General features: G+C 36.5%; 2 protein-coding genes across 3 annotated transcripts in view; one reads left to right on the forward strand and one right to left on the reverse strand.

The window, feature by feature from the left end:
- plcd1a (phospholipase C, delta 1a) overlaps positions 1 to 16,515 on the reverse strand; it is a 17,471-nt gene continuing 956 nt past the window's right edge. The window contains exons 1-15 of one of the 2 annotated variants that reach the window (XM_077553731.1): positions 15,227 to 15,628; positions 12,304 to 12,462; positions 8,902 to 9,130; positions 8,688 to 8,817; positions 7,854 to 8,082; positions 7,582 to 7,783; positions 5,896 to 6,040; positions 5,143 to 5,295; positions 4,802 to 4,948; positions 2,881 to 3,037; positions 2,692 to 2,808; positions 2,444 to 2,622; positions 1,489 to 1,624; positions 1,259 to 1,408; positions 1 to 485 (exon numbers count right to left, since the gene is read on the reverse strand). In XM_077553731.1, the coding sequence (XP_077409857.1) occupies positions 394 to 485; positions 1,259 to 1,408; positions 1,489 to 1,624; positions 2,444 to 2,622; positions 2,692 to 2,808; positions 2,881 to 3,037; positions 4,802 to 4,948; positions 5,143 to 5,295; positions 5,896 to 6,040; positions 7,582 to 7,783; positions 7,854 to 8,082; positions 8,688 to 8,817; positions 8,902 to 9,130; positions 12,304 to 12,462; positions 15,227 to 15,317 (2,316 nt within the window). In that variant the 5' untranslated portion in view covers positions 15,318 to 15,628 and the 3' untranslated portion in view covers positions 1 to 393. Of the gene's footprint in view, positions 486 to 1,258; positions 1,409 to 1,488; positions 1,625 to 2,443; positions 2,623 to 2,691; positions 2,809 to 2,880; positions 3,038 to 4,801; positions 4,949 to 5,142; positions 5,296 to 5,895; positions 6,041 to 7,581; positions 7,784 to 7,853; positions 8,083 to 8,687; positions 8,818 to 8,901; positions 9,131 to 12,303; positions 12,463 to 15,226; positions 15,629 to 16,515 lie in introns of those variants that run through there. The other variant, XM_077553732.1, reaches the window with a different exon arrangement.
- Positions 14,435 to 16,515, forward strand: part of dlec1 (DLEC1 cilia and flagella associated protein) — a 25,419-nt gene continuing 23,338 nt past the window's right edge. The window contains exon 1 of the mRNA XM_077553728.1: positions 14,435 to 14,794. The gene's annotated coding sequence lies outside the window, so the exon portion shown is untranslated. The remainder of the gene's footprint in view (positions 14,795 to 16,515) is intronic.

The following is a 16,515-nucleotide window of genomic DNA, read 5'->3' on the forward strand; positions in this document are numbered from 1 at the left end:
TTGGATTATCGATAGTAAAATTTTTTAATATAGTTTTAATATAGTTGATTACTTGACCTCAAAAATGTGGCCTGGTGTTAGATGACAATAAAAAGTCACATTATGTTTGCTCATACAGTCTTCGAATAGACAATTAGATCATCTGTTTGGACAAAAATATATGAAACTCCATAAAAAGCTTTAGTGTAGCTTGTCAGAAAGACCATCCATAAAAATTAAATACTCTCATCCTCAATATTCTCCTTCCCAACCTGAGCTTATTTCCACCAGCGGGACGAATACATTCAAATATATATATATTTTTTTCACTCGTTCATCTCGACTGTGTTATTATGCAGACGACGTTGCGTTAAAAAAAAAAATGTAGGAGCGGCAAATTTGGTTTCTTCTGCGTTATTCGGCGTCCAGGAGCATGATGTGCACGAAGAGGCCGGCCGACGAGATCACGTCGCCGTTCTTGTCCAGGATCGGAACGTGCCGATAACCTGGAAAATGAAAAGAAATGAATAACAGGAAGTCAAATTCATCGTCACGTTACGTCCACTAGAGTGATAACAGCAAAATTTAACACAGCTGCTCCCCATTCACTCTTGTAATCGAAAACGAGTTAAATGACACCAGGGAGGAAAAATGGCTAATTGGGCCCAATTTGGATGGTTTCCACCAGGGGTGTGCTCACTTTTGTTGCCAGCAGGTTTGACATTGTGAAAGGTTTTTTTTCACTGTTTTCTTATGAAAAGCCCCCCCCCCCCCAATTTTTTTTTTTTTTTAAATGTGAGGACTGGAGAATACTTAATTTTTTGAAATATACAAATATAGACAAAAATAAATATTTTGTTTTTTTTAATCCAAATCATGTGTTTTATGTTAATTATGTAGATTATGTTTATGTGCGTCCACCCCCCAAAAAATACATATTTAAGTATTTTGTATTTTTTTAAATCAGAAAACGTACTAATTTGTAATAAAAAATATAATTTTGCTCTTTTCCATTATTAATAAAAAAAAAAAATCTTTTTTCCTGGTAACAATCACAAACTTTTTTTTGCTAGTTTTATCCAAAATAGAAAAAGAAAAGGTTTTGTTTTTTTCATTTTAAAAAATATATATATTTTCAAAACACTATTAAAAAAATAATAATAATCCCAAAAAAATATTTTTTGTCATCAAAATGAAAAAAAAAGTATAAACGATGATTATTATTTTTTAAAATCATTGTTATCTATGCACAGCAGTGATGGTGTCGCATGCTTGTTACCGTTCTGCACGCAAGTGACTGGCAGGCAATACTGGCCAATCAGATCGTTGGCCGACATGGCGTCATAATCCTCCACGACCAATCGCAAGATGGCCAGTTCGGGGACGTGGATGTCGAACTGGAAGCGCTCGTTCCACATTGGGTTGAACCCTACACAAGGAAACGCAATATAGCATGTAACACAGGATGTGTGTGTGTGTGTGTGTGTGTGTGTGTGTGTGTGTGGGTACCATTGTTGTCAATGTGGTGCGTCTCCTTGCTGGCGTTGTCGGCCCGCACGCCGTATACTTCCAGCCTCACCAGGGGGTCCACAATGGATTTCTGTTTCTCCACGTTGAGCTTTGGCAACTGCTGGGCCGAGATCACCTACAAGGTATCCCATAATACAACTATGGAAAATGAACAAACTTTTTAACTCATTCACTGCCATTGACGGCTATAGACGTCAAAAATGTATTTGAACTATTTCTAGTTTAACATTTTTTTCCCACTTTTGTTAACAAAAGTATGAAAACCTAGAATTATATATTTTTTTGTATTCGAACAGATATAAAATTTTTGATTAATCGTGAGTTAACTCGTGAAGTCATGCCATTAATTACGAAAAAATTTAGTCGCCTGATGCCCCTAATTTTTTAATAATCTTTTCTGTTTTTTAATTATTTTTTAAAACATTTTAAATATTTTTTTCTTAAAAAAAAAAAGATTATTAAAAATTAGGGGCGTCAGGCGATTATTTTTTTAAATCATAATTAATCGCATGACTTCACTAGTTAACTCACAATTAATCAAAAATGTTATATCTGTTCAAAATGTACAATATTTTTTTTCTCTAGGTTTTCATACTCTTGTTAACAAAAGTGGGGGGGAAATGTTACGTTAAAAGAAATAATTCCATAGAATTTGACGTCTATAGCCGTTAATGGCAGTGAATGAGTTAAAAAAAAAACTTTTTTTTCCCTCCAAAATGTAGGAAATAAAAGGAATGACAAAAATCTATTTTCTACAAAATTACAAAAATATTAAGGAAACTAATCCTAATTTTCTAATAATATAATTGTATATTGGAGTAAAGAAATTTTAATTATGAGAAAAAATATATTAGGGGGAGAAAAGCGCAAATTTTTATGATAAAAAACAAAATATTGGGACTTATTTTTTTTTTTTTTTTTTCAACAGCCTCACCATGACATGTAGGGATTTCTTCTGCAGCAAGGGTCCGCATGAAAGGTCGTTGGGGTCGAACTGAGAGGCGGCGTCTCTTTGGAATTCGGGCTTGAGGATGTAGCCGCACATGCCGTTGGGTAGGAAGCGGCCCTGGTTGATGTGCATCTCCTTGCCGGGCGTCTGGAAGTTGAGCGCCACTGCCGCCACAAAGCTCACGGTTACTTTTGTTGGGAGTTGTGGATAAGGTTGGACGAGAAGCACGTTACCTATTTGGCAACCGGCGTTCCACATGGGCACCGGGTTGTAGTTGGACGAGTCGGTTCTGGAACCGGCTGGGTAGGTCCGGCTCAGCTTGTCAACGTTGTGGAGCACGAAGGCTGTGGCTGCGAGGTCAGATTCAACAAAATGTGACGTCGGATATTTTCTTCTCATTTGGCGTTTGGCTTTTGACTCACATGAGCTCTCAGCCAGGTTGTAGGCTTTGCTCTCCTTGAAGGAGGACATCTCGTAGAATTCCAGTTTGTCCCTGGCATGTTCAAAACCGTTGAAGTGGACGCTCTTGCAGTAGACGACCACGTCTGACAGCTCCCTGGCCAGTGTCATCTTTGATTTCTGAGGGGAAATTAAATGAACCAGACATACAATTACAACTTTTCTCTTTTACAATTACATATATATATATATATATATATATATATATATATATATATATATATACCCCAAAAAATTTAAATGACAATTTTTTAAGTTACAAAATGTTTCATGTAAAATTATAACTTTTCTTACTTTTTATTTACCAAAAATTATTACTATAAAAAAAATGGTTTCCACAATATTACATAATAATCCAAAATATATATATTAAAAAATTCTTGATTTTTTTCCCCCTCCCACCTTATGTTAGTATTTCTCTGGAAATGACCATCTTTGAAATATGACAAAAATGTCCTTGTAAAATTCACTCATTTTTTTAAAAATCCTAATATTCCATTTTTTTCCCTCCTAAGATTATAGCTATTCATAGGAAACTATTACAAAAATTATTACAATAAAACTTTTTTTTTTTAATGTTTTCCACAATATTACTGTGCAATGTTTTTTTTTTTTGTTTTTTTTTTAATATTACACTTATTTTCTTGTAGGATCACAACTTTTTTTTCTCATACAATACTTTATTTTGCCAAAATGTCTTGCAAAATTCTGATTTATTTCTAATATGACATTTTTTTTCTCCAAACATTACAAATTATGACTCTTTCTCCTAATATTAAAAAAATTCTGAATCCCCCCCCCCACCTTATATTAGTATTTCTCTGGAAATGACAATCTTTGAAATATGACAAAAAATGTCCTTATAAAATTCACAAATTTTTTAAAAATCCTAATATTCCATTTTTTCCTCCTAAGATTATAGCTATTCATAGGAAACTATTACAAAAATTATTACAATAAAAACATTTTTTTTTTATGTTTTCCACAATATTACTGTGCAACGTTTTTTTTTTTTTTTACACTTTTTTTCTTGTAGGATCACAACTTTTTTTTCTCACACAATACTTTATTTTGCCAAAATGTCTTGCAAAATTCAGATTTATTTCTAATAATATGACATTTTTTTCTCCAACATTACAAATTATGACTCTTTCTCCTAATATTAAAAAATACATATTAAAAAATTCTGAATCCCCCCCCCACCTTATATTAGTATTTCTCTGGAAATTACCATCTTTGAAATATGACAAAAATGTCCTTGTAAAATTCACTCATTTTTTAAAAATCCTAATATTCCATTTTTTCCTCCTAAGATTATAGCTATTCATAGGAAACTATTACAAAAATTATTACAATAAAACAATTTTTTTTTAATGTTTTCCACAATATTACTGTGCAACGTTTTTTTTTTTTTTTTAATATTACACTTATTTTCTTGTAGGATCACAACTTTTTTTTCTCATACAACACTTTATTTTGCCAAAATGTCTTGCAAAATTCAGATTTATTTCTAATAATATGACATTTTTTTCTCCAACATTACAAATTATGATTCTTTCTCCTATTATTAAAAAATATATATTAAAAAATTCTGATTTTTTTTCCCCACCTCCTATTCTACATCTTTGAAATATAACAAAATGTTCCTTGTAAAATTCACTCTTTTTTTAATCCTATTATGAAAAATTGTATTACTATTTATTAATATTACTATATATTACAAAGCCGATCTAATTTTTTTAAATTCAAAATATTATTTTTTCCCACCTATTATTATTTTTTGTTGTGATATTATGACTTTTTCCTCACAGTATTAAAAATGTTCTCATAAAATTCCAACTTTTTAAAATGTGACCATATATGGCTCCCGATAACTTGACACACCTTTTGGGGAGGTTTTTGTCCGTGCTCTTGCTCCGCCGCCTCATCCTCCTCGGACACCGTACCCTCCGAGATTGTGACATTGTTGTTGAACGTGGCCTCCAATTTGTTCAGGCGCTTTCCCTTGATCAGGAACTTACCCTTGAGCTCCTGCGGAATAATAAATAGCTTGTCGCAAACGAGCCTCGTAGTTCTCAAAAGTAGTACCTTTTTAAAAAAGCGCATGACTTATGACCAATAAAAACAAAACATACTAAACCAATCAATGACTTCTCTCAACCTTATCTTTGGGCTAATTTAAAAGTGTTGTTATGAAGTGTCTCAAATAGGCAACGCATGCTAACCTCAGGCGAGGGGAAGTCGGTGGGCATAAAGTCTCCGAGGGGCTCGGAGACCAAGGCGTCCCCCAGGATGGAGATGATGTAGTGGGCCATGAGTCTCTGCTGGTCGACGCTGCAGTGGTTCTCCAAGGACAAGATGACCGGGTAGTCCGACGTCTGGGTGAAGAAGTGGATGCTACGTTAGCTATGCTAGCAAAACAAACTGGCAAGGCTGCAATTTACAATGAAGTAAGAAGACTGCTTTTATTCAAATTATTCAAAATAGTATATTCCTGTAGAAATAAAAAAAACGTCCCTGGCCCTATTTTAAATGAACGCCTAGCACTGAAGTAAAAAAAAAAAAAAAAAAAAAACGCCTAGTATTAAACATCCCTAGCCACACTTGACGTACATTTTAGTATGACTGCAGTTGACCACATGTCTGCTGCGTTACTTAATCAAGTGCCCTGCTGTTGAGTCAATAAATACGCCGCATTCAAGTAACTAAAATGCTTTACTTCAAATAAAGCCCAATTGCTATGCAGTTGAGTAACTAAGCAACCTGGCCTCATATGAAATAAGAGCCTGACTCTGACTCTCTGACTCTTTGACTCTGACTCTCTGACTCTGAGTCGCACTCTGTGGTTGAGTAAACACCCCCAGCCTTAGTTAAACTGTGAATTGATTAAACAAATGCCATCCAGTACAGCGAATAACTTCAAATATGACCCTGGCCGCACTGCAAATAAAATGTATGTATGGATGGAGGGATGGCACCTTGAAGGCGTAGTCTTTGATGGCCTTAATTGCATCCCTGAAGAAGATTTTAGAGGTGAGCGTGTATCCGTGGTAGATGACGGGTTCGCCGTTGGCGCCATCCCAAATGTCCAGCTCCACGCAGCGGCAATTCTTCATCAGAGCTCTGGATGAATAAAAAAATAAAAAATAAAAAAAACACCTTACTTCCAATAAACGCCCAGGATACTTCACTTGAGTAAATCAGTGCGTATTACTCTACAGTTGAGTAAATGCCAGGAGCTTTACTTAAAGTAAACGCTTAGTATTCAGCAGTTGTATAATTAACTCTCTGGCTTAGCTTCAAATAAGCGCCAAGTAGTCTGTAGTTAAGTAAATAAACATCTCCGGCCTTACTTTAAATAAATGCCCTGTGCTGTATCTCAAATAAAATCATCCTTACTTTAATTAGATGCCTCATGTTCTGCAGTTCATTCACTGCCATTGACGGCCATAGACGTCAAAAATTAATTTGAACTATTTCTATTAGTTTATAAAAAAAAAATTGTACATTTAGAAATAGATATAAAATTTGTGGTTAATTGTGAGTTAACTAGTGAAGTCATGCGATTATTTTCTATTAAAAAATTTAGCCCCGAATTTTAAATAATCTTTTCTTTTTTTTATTAATTCACTGCCATTAACGGCTATAAAAGTCAAAAATTCATTTGAACTATTTCTATTAGTTTAACATTTTTTTCCACTTTTGTTAACAAGAGTATGAAAACCTAGATTTTTTTAATTGTACATTTAGAACAGATATAAATGTGTGATTAATTGTGAGTTAACTAGTGAAGTCATGCGATTTGAATTTTTAATCATCTTTAAGTCGCGTCAGGCGATTACATTTTTTTAATTGTAATTAATCGCAATAGCTAACTCATGATTAATCACACATTTTATATCTGTTCTAACTGTACAATAATTTTTTTCTAGGTTTTCATCCTCTTGTTAACAAAAGTGGGGAACAAAAATGTTAAACTAATAGAAATAGTTCAAATGAATTTTGGACGTCTATAGCCGTCAATGGCAGTGAATGAGTTAAATAAATGCCCCAACCTCATTTCAAATAAACGTCTAAAACTCTGCAGTTGGGTAGATAAATCCTCTGGGTTTATGAACACCCTGCAATTGGGGAAATAAATACAGTCTACAGTTGAGTAGATAAATGCTCGCTGCCTTACTTCAAATAAACGACAAGTGTTCTGCATGTTGAACCAATAAAGGCTTCTAGCCTAAAGTCAAACCTCAAATAAACAAGTACTCTTTGCAGTTTAGTAAATAAATGCCCTTCAGATGAGTAAATAAATTCTCCTGTCTCACTTACAATAATAAAAATACCCTTAGGTCAAATAATCATCAAATAAATGCCTTGTTTTTTTAGTAAATAAATTATTTCAGCCTTACTTCAAATAAACACACATACTCTGCAGTTCAGAAATTAAGCCCCCGGGGCCTTACATCAAATAAATGGATATTTCTGTCTGCAGTTGGGTAAATAAATAAAATAAAATAATAAAACAGTTGCCCTTGCATCAAATAATTGCCTTGGCATTACATCAAATAAACAACACCAAGTATTTTTCTAATGTTGCGTAAATGAAATCCTAGTACTTTCCGCTGTCATATTTAAAAAAGGAGAAAAAAAACTTTTTTTTTTTTTTTTACCTGATGTAGCCTTCAGTGCTGCTGGGTCCTTTGAGCTGGTCATGGGTGAGATACGTGTTATGCGAGGACGAAATGTAGTAATGGTTGAGAGGCTGCGTCATGTCCTGGTAGACGTTCTTGTAGGCCGGGTTGAAGATTGCGCAATCTTCGTGTTGGAGGTACATCAGGAAGCCGTCTTTGGTCATGTGATTTTTCTGTTTGGCTGAAAGGAGACGGAAAATAAGGACGGCAAAAACCTTTCCCTTCAATGTTCCCGATATGAACCAACCGACCCGTTTCGTCCATCTCGTATTTTTCAATCAGTCTGAGAGCGTCCGACACGGTCGCGTTCTCCCTCTGTTGGTTCAGCAGGAAATTGAGCAGGTCCCGAACGCTCAGCTGACCATCCGTTTGAGCGCACTTCTGGTAGATGACGTCTATCTCCTCGCGTTGCGTCAGCAGCTCGTAGAACTTCTTGATCTCAGAGTCTTCAAGGTAGCCCGAGTTGGACGTGTCACATTTCTGCGAGGCAATTGGGATTAGCGAAATGCTCTCTGCTAGCCTAAACGCTAGGGGTGTGCCCAAAAATCCACGCGATTCTCATTTAGTACGATTCAGAATCGATTTTAAATGTCCCAAAATCTATTTTATTTAAATTTATTTTTTCTGTGCGTGCCTTTATTTGGAGCGCTGTTCATGTTGTACCCGGTTTGGCCACTGAGGGGCAGTGTGGCTCCACGCTGTCTGATACACTGTTAAGTTTTAGCCACATTAGAGTAGAAGGAAAAAGACACGATCAAGTTATTCCAATAAAAGTTGTTTTTTTTCTAGCGTGGAGTCGTTCTTTTGAGTGATAAAAATGCCGCGAGTAGCGCGCTAATTAGCATTAGCAAGTCAGACTGGAGTAGATCATTACAATTCCTTGCACATCTATAGATTGAAGCAAAAATCATTGTCAATCAAATCAGTTTGAATCGAAAACCGTTCCTAATTGATTCTGAATCGAATCGCAGGCCCAAAAATCGGAATCGAATCGAATCGTAAGACATTCAAAGATTCCCACCCCTACTAAACACTATCCGTTGGTAGGAGTTGCCATGTTTGCCGATGTCGGAAGCAGTACCCACCTTAAAAAGCTCTTCAGCGTACGTGTCGTCAACTTCGATGTTGACGTGGCGCAGAAAGCGCTTGAGCTCCTTCAGGTTCATTTTGTTGTCGCCATTTTTGTCCGCTTTGCGCATGCAGTCGATGATCCAGCTGGCGATCGATCGGATGCAAGGATTTCATTTCCGCTTCAAAACTCAAATTTATGATCTGGGGCAATTTTTTTGTCAAGGATACTGCTCACTCTTCTGTTGCCGGCTGAGGTTGTGCATGTTGTTCATGACCTTCTCAAAGCTTTTCACCCACTGATTGGCCTCTTCTTGGCTGCTGGCCATCAAGTCCAGGACTTTCTTGCGGCCCTTGAAGACGATGGAGAAGCAGCGCTCGTCCTCGCTCGGCTCGGTGTGCTTGTTCAGCCCCTCCGACTGCCGGCCGTTACGTACCGAGTCGATGTCATCGACCGAGACTGTGTGGATGGATGGTGGTGAAAGATTTTTTTAACTCAAAAGTTGACCAAACATAAACCACAAAATGAGCTTGCTCTATGATTAGCTCAGACGTTGTCAAAGTGGACGCAACACAATTTTTTTTTACAACCGGATCAGGTTTTGCCCCAAAATTTGAAGGCAAGTACTGTCCAAAGAGATCAGACTATCCTCAAAGTCATTAGCAACACTTTGAAGAGAAGTAGGCTACTATGCTAGCACCACAATATCGAACTGTGGCCAATTGAGGTGACTGTCAATAAGATGGTTAGCTAGCTAGCTTAGCTAGCTTCTTGCGGCTATGAATCAAGACAGCGCATTATGCTTCTTGCTGGTCCAAATTGTGGACGGATAGAAAAGATATGCTGCGGATGCGGAAATACACGTCCTTAATCAAGAAGGTGTTGCTATGGAAAAATACAAGCGCTATGCTAGCTATGCTAGCTTTACCTAACCTACACACAGCAATTTAGCGATGAAATGTTGACAAATAGAAGTGAAACGAAAACAAATCTCGCAAGAATGGTTACAGAAATATGTTTGTTTAATCATGACGGCGCACGATAAGCTGCTTGTTGACTAAAACAGCTAACATGTAAACATAACCAGCCGCGGACGGTGATGCATGCTAAGCTGCCAAGTAGAAACGAAGATAAGCCTCATGTCTGACTGAACCATGGAGTTAACTTCCTTCCTCAAACGGGACAATATCTTCCGTGAGTCCAGTGCGGTGTTGCCAAAAAAACTCGTTGTCTAGTCTATCAACAGGAAGCAGTTTTATGTCTGTTTTTACTGTTGTGACCTTCTACTTTAAAGGCACTTATTTATTAAAAAACAAAAGCATTGTACAAACAATGAGTTTAAAATGGAGTCCGAAAAATTACACTATCAAGAGTCCTTTAAAAAAAAAAAAAAGCATTCATTTTGCACTTTATTTACCCTAAATTAATTAGTTAAAATGTTTGTTTTTCTTAACTATTTTTACCCTAAATTAATTAGTTAAAATGTTTGTTTTTCTTAACTATTGTATCTAATCAAATAATGTGTTAATCAATTTACTAAACATAATAAAATAATATAATAAACACATATTAGTAAAATATTAGTAAAATATATATTTTTTACATGCATTTAGGAATCGGTAAATGGATTATTAGGTAATTAATTCAAGCTAATAGTAGTTTAATAATTAAAATTAACTATTATATGCCGTGAATATCATGTAATATTTGGTATCATACATTTAGTTCCCCCCCTTAAAATTGGTTAGTTAAAAATGTATTTATTTATTTGTGGATTTTTGGGCTTTTTCGCTTTTTACGCTTGAAGTTTTGTATCTATTTTTTAAAAATAAAATAATTGATCAATTAATTATGATTAAATTAATTACTACAAATGAGAATGGATTGTTTTATTAGTCAAACTATTGTTGAATTAATTTAGCCTATTAATTTTAAATTTTCATTTATCTTGTTTTCTAATTGATTATTTGTAAAGGAAACACAAATAGTAAAAAAAAAAAAGTATTTTCTTTGATTATTTATTTAATTCAATCAGTTAATTATGCATAATGAAATTAATTATAACATAAAAAGTGAGGATGAATTATTATTATTATTATTAAATAAATAAGCACATTTTCAGCTATTTTCTTTACCTAAAGTCCAAATAACCAGCCTGTTTATTTTTTAAATCCAACGTGGCCCTTGAGCACAAAAGTTTGCTCGCCCGTGCCTTCACAGTGTCTTATTTGCTCTGTTGCCATGTAAACACCATCTTTCCAAAGTGAATATTCCACAAGGGCTTACATAACAACCGCGGTCACATCCACCGATGTGTATTGGTAAACAATTACGCCCCAACAGTAGAATTTATACAGCGGCCCCCTCGAGATGTCCACTTGAGCATTAAAATTATCACGCATTCCAGAGGGCGATTTGATTACCCGCCCAATCTGCTGCCCTCATTTTAACGGCTCAAACGTAGACAACAACAAGAGTCGACATTAGCGGGGATAAAAAAAAACAACAACATTTTTGTTCCATCCGCAAGAGGCCTCGGAGTCAAAACGACAAACTTTCGTCGTGGGGTATAAACAGTTAACTTGGCACCAAAATGCTACAAGATGGTGCCTAAGCAAAAAGTACCCGCTGAGAAGCAATAAAAGTTTTGCTTTGGCGCCACCTTGTGCCAAGGAACTATGTTGGAGTGAGTTAAGGAGCTGATGTAGTGGTCCGTCGCCATCTTGTGGCATTTATTGTTTTGTTTTTTTACACAGCAGATTTTGCCCCCCCCCCCCAAAAAAAATGCTTTCACTATCCAGAAAAAGTGGAGAAATCCTTCCGTTTTTGTGCGATTATGGTAAATTCAAATCGCATGAAATGCGAATTGAAAACGACGTGACAGGCTTTGAGTTTGACGCGCGTGTTCTAATGAAAGTCTTTGTTCTTTTGAGAATCCATGCGGAGGCAAGTGGAAAGGTCAGACTTGAAGGGGAAGGGGCAGGGGAGGGGGGGACGCTGTATCCCACCCAAAAAAGCTGGGCGGTGTATTCTGTTCTCAGCTGACTGCGCACGCACACACTTTAGAAGCTTGAAGGGGAGCGTTTGTGCAACGCTTAGGAATTTTGGACGGAAAAATCTTCATCTGGAGGCGGGGAAATATGCAAGGGAAAGTCAACGGCAAAATATTTCCCAAGTGCCACGTGAGACAGAACCGCACTCAAAACAAACACGACGCATGTTTTCGCTAGCAAGGTTAGAAGCTCCTTGTTTACCCTGCTTGTAAAAGTTAGCATTTTTTTCCCGCCTTGTTAGTGGCGGAAATACAACATGAAATGAGTGGGCAAAGTCAGAGGTAGTAACAATACATACAGTATATCGCAGCCAGTTAGCCCGGCTACGCTAGTTTGCATTGTATGCTAGCATTAAGCTAGCAGACTTTGGTTAAACAAAATGACATGGTTTGGGTGAACAAGTTAGCATTTTTTAAATTCTGTTTTGTTCTATGTGTCAGTTTTGCAGTTAAGTTCAACTGGGAAATGACAAACAGCTTGAAACAAACACGCTTTATCTCAGCCAGAATGCGCAATAGTCGCTAATCTATGCTAGCGCAGTGTGGGACCAGGTGTTTTTTTGACGAGAGCGGCACTCACACGTCTGCTTCCGCTTGATGACCTTGTTGCTCTCGTACCACACGGTCTTGCAGTCCTCCTGCAACCTGTAGAAGCGATTTTTCTGCCAAGAGCGGGACCGAACCTTGGTCAGTATGCCGCCGACGAGCAGGAAGTTGAGATCCGAGTCGCCATCCAGACCTAAAGAAAAGAGTCAACAATGATCTTGTGAGTTTTTTTTTATGTGAGTGCTACCTGTGACGTAGGACAATGTCTGGTGTCAAGTTTCTTTTAAAGGTGAGTAATTTTAATTTAGGTTGAATTATATGGCGGTGTGGTACAATATTAACACAATTGCCGGTTGAATGCTTTAACGTGGTTTTAACTTGGACCTCGTTACTATCAACGTGACCCGGTCATACTACAGAATTATGCAGAAGTAAATCATTTCTTGGGTTTAAAAAACAACAACAACTTACAGTCAAATAGCCTCAATTTAGTTCTGCATTCATCACTATGAGCTTTTCATGTGGAATTAGAGATGAGCTGTGGCTTACGATTAAAGCGCTGATCTCGGAAATGAGAAGATGAGTTTAAAATTAGTCTAGAAAATGCAAGAGTTGTCTCAATGAGGCCGTTCCAAGACTACGGAAGAGGATTAGGGCCAGTGAAGGGGGGGGGGGGGGGCAGGATTATGACTTTAAAGTAAGAATTTTCACTTTATTCTCAAAATTCTGACTTTAATCTCAGAATTCTGTGATTTAAGTGAGAATTCTGACTTTAAAGTGAGAAGTTTCACTTTAAAGTGAGAATTCTCACTTCTCAAAATTCTGACTTAAAAGTGAAAATTCTGACTTTAATCTCAGAATTCTGTGATTAAAGCGAGAATTCCGATAATAAAGTGAGAATTCTCACTTTAAAGTAAGAATCCCTAGATTAAAAATCAGAATTTTCGCTTTTAAATCAGAATTACGAGATTAAAGTCAGAATTGTGACTTAACTGAGAATTCTGACTTTAAAGTCAGAATTCTGAGAATAAAGTGAGAATCCTGCCCAAAATTTTTTCTCTCTCTTCACTGGCCCTAATCCTCTTCCGTACAAGACTGCAACGCTCTCCCTAGGAAAAAATGGCGTCAGGGTAGTAGGCAGGCATCATCCACCCCCCCCCCCCCTCCACCCAGATTTGCTCAGTTTTTGGAGAGGGACGCTCAACACACAGCTGCAGCGTGCATGCTGGAGGAAATCAAAAAAAGACGTGCAACCTCAATGTTGTTGACCACAAAAGAGAGCGTTGCATGCCGTTCTACTCGCGTGTGATTCATAACTCATAAGAATCATGAGGTTTTTTTTTGTTTGTTTGTTTTTTTCGCAGAAAGACACCGGATGAGGAGTCATGCACTTTCAATATAACAAAGTAGAAGCCTTATTTATGACGCGTCTTGAGTTTTACTTCCGCATTTTTGATTTTTACTCCCCTTTGAGGCGTTCAAAATAAATCCCTGAGAATTATTATTTTTTTTAATAGATGAGGCATCTTTTCCAGAGGAACTGGGAAAATGTGATTAGTATGCTTACTGAAAGATGTTCAGTCACAAGTAGGGATGCATTACAGCCTCTAAAGTCGCACTGGTTACCAATTTCAGCGTTATTGCTTAATGTTGAGACCCTTTTCATCTTAAACAATTTAGAATTTTCATTGGAACATTTTCACTCACCAAATTACAATGAATTTATTTGAAGCAAAGGGAGGAACTTCATTTAGTCAGCCTTGTATAATAGAAGTGATTTGCCACAATCTACACTGTAAAAAAAACAAAAAAAAACTTAATAACTTAATTAGTAATTTAAGTTAGAACAACTTTAAAAAATACATTGTTGACATTTATAACAACAATGTTAGCACAACAAAACAAGCGAATTGTCACAACAACAAAAAAATTATATCTTGAAGTTGGGGGACAATACAAAGGACCACCCACGCCCCCCCATCCCCTGACTTATAGGTCATGTTAACATCAAAAGGTGAGTATTTTTACTTTATTGCACTTTTATTACACCACAAATAACTTATTTTTTGTACTTGCATGACAGTTAAGAAGGGTAAAATATTTGAAACCTTGCCTGGATATTTTATTTATATTAATAGGCTATTTAGATTTTATTCGTGTGAAGGTGACAGTTTGACCCGGAAATGGATTAATTAACTTTCATGCAATTTTTTTACGTTTTGAAATGATTGGAAGCTTGCATGTTTTTCAGATAGCATATTTTAGCTAGCATGTTGACATTTGGTATATGATATTTTATTGTTTTGTCTTGAACGACATCCTGTCTAGTACTATTTATTTACTCTCATATAAGTCTCTGCTACTTGCGTGTTCCGAAACAGATGACACCATTTAGTAGGATTTGTGACTTTAAAAAAAAAGAAAAAAAAGACCTTGTAATTAGTGCAAAATTGACACTTGTTTTGGTTTTAAAATCCGCCATTTTAGAGAAATGGAACATCACTACAACCCATTGTCTTCGAAGGGTGAGTAGTTTTACTTTATGGTACTTTTATTACACCAAAGTTAATTCCTTTTTAGACTCCCAAAACAGTTAATACTTAAAATCTTGTGTAGACAGCTGGTGACGTTGACAGTTTGAGTAATTGACTTTCACAACATTTGCCATGATTTTGAAATGAATGGATGTGAACTTTCATAGACACAGTGTGTGCCTTTGCAAAAAAAAAAAAAAGTACAGTGAAGCGGGAATGTGGAAGACGCCTTCAAGAAACCTTGGCCAAAACTAAACTGCCCCCACCCCCACCCCCACCCCCACCCCCACCCCCAAAAAGTCACGTAGACATCTTTACTTAATTATGTGACTTTAAAATATATAAATTCAGAGTTGTGCCACTTCTGGGACTAGGAGGAGAATGTTGTTGTGGTGGTCCGGTGGAAGGGGGGGTCACACTCACCGATCCGTTTCCCGTTCTCGTGGGCTACTCTCCTCACGCGAGCCAGCTCCTCCGACGGACTCCTTTTCGCCCTTTCTTTCCAGCAAGACATCGCGAAAAAAAAAAGTCTATTTTACGGCTCCGGCAAGGAGATTAAAAAAAACAAACGGATTATCGGACAGCGGGGTAGGAAAGGAGCAAAGAGCAAGTATAGAGTAGCACGTATTCGCGATCCAGTTACTGGGCGGGTCTAAATTCTCGTCTTATTGCCGCTATTTTGGTGAAGCAACAAAAATGTAATGAAAAGTTGAATTTCCCATAATCCGACTCCATCTTTGGAATCCGTTTGTTTATATTTATATACGGTACACGCGCCAGCAAGGTTGAGGCGGTCTTGTGTCAACTCAGGAGTGTAAACAAAGGTGTCACGTGACTTAAGGGCAGAGATTCACTTGCAATGACGACTGAAGAGGGCGAAAAATGGACTAACAAATTTACGTTATCTTATTTAATTTGTACTCGCGACTAGTAATTTTAGTATATACTTATTAAACATATTTATGCAGTTTTAAAATACATTAATAATAACGATCGTGATGATGACGATATTACCTGTTTATTATTATCACGCCCACTACACTTTCAAGTTTGCATATCACCAGAAGGCCACTAATAACAATAATCACCACAATAATAAAAATATACCAGATCAGGTTATTTAAATTACATACACTTCTGTGATATAAATAGTCACTATTTAAGTCAACGTGTATAGAGGAAATTCTTTAATTCATTTTTTTATTTGGGGAAAATAGAACAATTTAAATGTGTAATTATTACATCAGACTGTCAAAAGACATACGGGTAAGTGCTTATAAGTGCTTAAATTTAACCATTCCATATTTTGTGGCAAAAAAATGGGCGAAAACATTATTATAATTATCATTCCAATCGCATCCAAAATCGTGAAAAATCAAGCTATTCTCTATACCAGGGGTGTCAAACATATGGCCCGCGTGCCAGATTAGGCCTGCGAGATGATCTTGTAAGGTTAAAAAAAAAAAGAGTAATGTCGGACCAAATAATCAGACAGCTAACATCAAAACATATAAATTTGTAATTCCACAAGCAATCCTCAGATGAGCAATGCAACTTGTACACAGAATTGACCTGGATGTTATTATTATTTTGCACACAACCTAAAGTTACGGTTTGTTGAAAAAAAATGAAAACATAGACCAACATAGATCAAACATACACATGTTGAATGCGACATACATTCAGACGCTGGTAACACAAACACATATGAC

Source organism: Vanacampus margaritifer, chromosome 20 (assembly GCF_051991255.1).
Source record: "Vanacampus margaritifer isolate UIUO_Vmar chromosome 20, RoL_Vmar_1.0, whole genome shotgun sequence".
Lineage (NCBI taxonomy): Eukaryota > Metazoa > Chordata > Actinopteri > Syngnathiformes > Syngnathidae > Vanacampus > Vanacampus margaritifer.